Source organism: Pararge aegeria, chromosome 20, assembly GCF_905163445.1.
Source record: "Pararge aegeria chromosome 20, ilParAegt1.1, whole genome shotgun sequence".
Taxonomy (NCBI): domain Eukaryota; kingdom Metazoa; phylum Arthropoda; class Insecta; order Lepidoptera; family Nymphalidae; genus Pararge; species Pararge aegeria.
The window spans coordinates 6,739,922-6,744,939 of NC_053199.1; the positions used below are offsets into that span (position 1 = coordinate 6,739,922).

Sequence of the window (5,018 nt, forward strand, 5' to 3'; positions counted from 1 at the left end):
GTCGCATGCGCCTGTCCGCACTGAGTCAGGCGGGCTCTTTAGTATCGCTGCATTTTCTCATAAATATTCCGGAATAAGTGATACGGTAAGTATATTTAAAAGTCAGATTCAGTGCTTCGATATTTTACCGAAATCATTTATAAAAATATTCCATATTTTCAGATTCAAAATGAAACGCGAAGACAGCTTACTACTCGGCGATGCACTGTCAAATGATCAACTTCTCTTTGAATACTCGCCGGCAGAGAGTCTTATTAACTTCGAATTACCATCAAGTCTCAGCAATAACTTCAACGACTGGCAACTTAGTGATCTGGACTTTCAATGTGATGCGTTTATTAACGGTATCAACGATTCAAACAGAGACAGTTCAAATTTCGAAGTCAGCTCACCTCTACTTTTCGACTTTGACGACTTCGATGACAAGAACCTGGAGGATTACCTCCTTGGCGCTCTTACGAACGATACATCCAGCGATCTCCTGCAGTCTGCGACAGACTCTAACGACAGTGGCAGTGATGCCGATTTAGGAAGACTTTCGGTGCTTGGAATCGACTTAGATTCGACATGTGTTCAGGACATTCAATACGATCAAAAAGGTTACGAGGAAAACAGTGAAACAGTGCGGATACAAGATACAAAAGTGCGTTCGTGGGGTGAGCCGTCGTTCTGCCCGAAACTCGGTGCATTCCGGTGTCCGGTGGAGGAGTGCGGGAAGTTATACGCAAAAGCGTCGCACGTGCGTGCGCATCTGCGGCGGCATAGCGGCGAGAAGCCTTACCGGTGCACGTGGGGAGGGTGCAGTTGGCGGTTCGCGAGGTCGGACGAGTTGGCGCGGCACTGGCGGAGCCACTCGGGGGACAAGCCGTACCGCTGCAGCGAGTGCGGCAAGAAGTTCGCGCGCTCCGACCACCTAGCGAAGCACGGCCGTGTTCACGCTCGCCGCGCGGCCGCCGCAGCGGGGGCCGTTGCGGCTGCGAAACGCACTACCGCACAATCTTACCGCACTAGGAGACTTTTCTAGCTACACTTATACCAGTGTTTGTTTGTGATCAAGTGACTGAACTGTTTGAGAACGCAAGCTGAGACTATACACAAATGTGTGTCGTACCCAATGACTTATACTTATGTATAATACGCCGTACCAAAGATCGCGCTGGCGCGTTTTATTTATAAGCGACTTAATTAAGATCTCTCTAATTAGATAATAATGTTAATATTACCTAGGTAGTGTTTTCTCTCATAAAAAAGTTGTTTCTTTTTTATCGTGTTTAGATGGTATTTGCCTAAAATGCCTCTGTTTGCGTTATTATAAGTGAAATTTCTAGCGTTGTAGGATTAGTTAGGAATAAAATTGTCCGCATAACGGTGGAGTCCGGAGACGGACCGGAACTGAGTCATCCTAACCGGACCTTGAGTTGAATGTATACAAGCAGTGAAGTGAAGTGCGAGAAAATTATAATAATCTGACTATACCGTCAGATAAATTCCGAAAAAATAATTTACTAAACATTTATACAGCACCGCACCGTCCCCATCTCACTTTCAATGAAACACTACCAATGTTTTTTTATAACTCGTATTGAAGAAATAGTTTGCCATTTTACATAATCTGCTTAGGGCTTCCGTGAGGGAATCGGTACTCTGCATACAAAATTCGCCTCGCTAGTGCATAAAAAAAATTTTTGAATCCATCTGATTGAATTTATGTTAAAGAACTTACATCTTGTCATAATTGGGTGCAAAAAGAAATGAGGCGATTATTTATTTTTTAATCAAAAACAAAATCATATTGATACAAACTTAATATAAAAAAGACGTTTAACCTAAGTTAGCTTATTAAGAACATTGAATATAAGAATCTCAATTGGCAGTAGCAAAATAATTGTGTGTATGACAATTACATAGTTACATTAGTAGCAACAGCTGTCGTGATATGCAAAAGGAGCGCTGAAGAACGACCTCCCAGTTGACAATGCATAAAATACGCATATGATTACGAGTTACGATTATGCTAGACACAGGAAAAGGTCTGCAGGCTGCAGCTATGCGCCCGAATTTACTATTCAAAGGATATCTAAACTGTGGCATACAGACCAGTTACCCGGTAGTTAGATCGGTACCCTTTGAATAGTCAAAGTCAAAGTCAAATATTTCTTTATTCAATTAGACACGTATATGGCACTTTTGATTGGTACATTACATGTAAAATATAACATAGAAGTGAGTTGATGGCGATAACTAGATTCGTCAACTCAACTTTTTGTTATCACCATCTCACACTGTCGCTTAGAACAAAGAAGCAACCTGGTTAGAGCAATAATTTACACCCAAACATTTTTATCGTAGACGTAGTCCGTTTAACACAAATATTGAACTTTTTCAGAGACATCTACAAGATATCAACTGGTAGTTTATTGTATAATTGTATACAATTTCCTTTAAATGAATTACTTATTTTATGCAGTCTATTATATTGCACTGCAAGTTTATTTATGCTTCTAATGTTCAAATTATTGCAGTCACATTTTCTCTTAAATTTAGATATATTTTTGTGAACATACCTACATTAAATTTTCAAATATGTATTGGCTAAAAACTGTAATTATAAGAGAGAACTTCTGTATCAAAACCATTTAGCCAATTAAGCATGAAATTAACTTTAATTCTCTGCCATACGAACCGTTAATTATTCGGGATAAAATGAATCTATTTCACTGTCCTGCCCATTAACCGTAATCCATAGAAACCATCTTGTGAAGTCGTTTCTCAATAAAAATAAAACAAATACAATTTACTATAAGGAGCGATAGGGTTAAAGAAGTAGTGTAGTTATCATTAAACTTATGTTGTTATAACTTCACCGGAAAGGCAAACTGATTTTATGTACTGTCTAAAATGCAATGAAGACGATCAACGTACTTTTTACAAAGCTCGAGTTACAAGACTCACAAACAATTTTGTACCTATTGTGCGAGATACATTTTGTATACAGTTGACCAGAAAAACAAGAACATACCGTTAATAGCTTAAGATAAGTGACTAAAAATAATAAAATAATGATAGACTTCTTACCTACATACATTGTATCTATTTACACCTAGCTACTTATTTTGCAACTTTGTTGTAGGTAACTATTTAATCCTGTAGGGCTAGCATGCGCGCCACGATATAATTATTTGTAATTCCCTACCCGTTACTCGTATTTTTTTTATATAGAGATCACGAGATAATGGGTAGACATAACGTTCCCGTGCGCATGCATATCTGTATGTCAGAGACAGGGATCTTGCCTGCCTATATTATCAGAACTAGCAGTTTCCCTGCAACTTTGTCCGCGTACAGCTTCTCATAAGTTTCTATTCGCGTTTCTCACCTGCGTTATTACTTCATTTACTTTATACCCACCCACTAACTGAGCATCAATCGACTTCATTTACGAAGGTTATTTAACGTTGTTAATGTATAAGTGACTAAAGCTAAGGACTGAAGGCAGGAAGGCATTGATTTATTTCATCATCATCATATTCGACCTACTTTACTTTACTTGAAGGTTTCAATAACACCAGATGTTATACCCGATATGTGATAGGTGAACCGTAGTGTAGTCGATTAGAAGTTTTATCGGGTTTTATAACCCATCTTTATCGTTATTACCAACTTCTTGGCCTATAACAGGGTACAGGTCTCCTCTCAAAATGAAAAGCATCGCAAGCCGCGACGCTGCTGGTTGGTGAAATTCTTACGCTTTTGAGAAAATTATAGAGAACTCTCAGGGATGCAGGTTTCCTCACGATGTTTTCTTTCACCACTAAAGCAAGTGATAAAGACAACTTGAAACGCACATAGCTTCTAAGCTTTTCGTATTGAACTCCGTCACCCCTCAAAGGAAGGCCAAAGTCCTAGCCACGAGGTTTCATGGCTCGTACAACATGCTGCTTAAATATGGGTTGACGGGCTTTAATAATTAATTATCACACGTTAAAAAACTAAACGGGACGTCAATCCCGTTGAATTATGTAAACAGCGGCATGTCTACTGAGGCACGGACTGTGCTTATTTCGTAGGTACTTTTATAAACTACTAAGTCTAACTGCCTTAATAATCAAAAGAGCTTTGTTTAAAGTTGTTTGTAAATAAGGTACATATTAACCTTGTAAATCGAACAAAACATGGAAAAGGGTGTGAGTGGGATGTGCAAAGTTGTTTATAAAATTAAATCCATCTGTACCATAATGTTAATACACTTATCTTACATTATGTTCTAGAGCCAAATATTCTGTAGCGAGTGAAGTACCACATTCCTCATCCGAAACCATATCAGATGTTGTGTTAACTTATTTGGTTGGCAGTGTTAAGTTAACAATATGTTTATAATAAAGGTAAGCTAGGTGAGTTGAATAAATGAGGAAATGAAGTCTTTTATCCTTTCTTTAACTTACAAGGTCATGCAACTATCAAAACAAGCGATTGCAACACATTCATTTTTACCAAATTTATATTACGGTCTGATGGTTTTTTTTTTACAATCAAATCAAAATATCAAGTATGTATCTACCTTAAGAAATATTTTTAGCAGGTCATTTCCAAATTCCCATCAAATTGATGTGTGAATTTCAAAATTGCCTCGCAGAACAATAATGTTTGTATCCTCTTTCCTCCATCCTCAGCATTCACAAAGACAACTAATAAACGGATTTATTTAGAATGTCCAACTTGGTTCTGAAAATATAATAAAGGTGTTTCAGTATAAATTCATATTAACACTCTGAATAGATTAAAATAAATGAAAAATACGCATTAAAATCACTTAATAAAAAATAATAAATAAATAAGTAAGTAGTCTTTGGCAGATAAAAAAATACAAGTATAGGATTGTTTATGATAAAATAGTAAAATAATCTTTGGTCGAGTATAGCCCGACCAAATAGTAATGGCTGATGTTTTGATACAATAAAGGAAAACATACGAATATTTAACATAGCAACATTATCAATAGATACACGATTCAATTCAAC

The 5,018-nt window shown here is 37.3% G+C and overlaps 1 protein-coding gene across 1 annotated transcript; it reads left to right on the forward strand.

The window, feature by feature from the left end:
* Positions 1–2,189, forward strand: LOC120632619 (Wilms tumor protein-like). Its single transcript, XM_039902560.1, has 2 exons — positions 1–85; positions 163–2,189. The coding sequence occupies exon 2, from the start codon at positions 170–172 to the stop codon at positions 1,022–1,024; it is 855 nt and encodes a 284-aa protein (XP_039758494.1). The 5' UTR covers positions 1–85; positions 163–169; the 3' UTR covers positions 1,025–2,189.
* Positions 2,190–5,018: the final 2,829 nt, after the last annotated feature.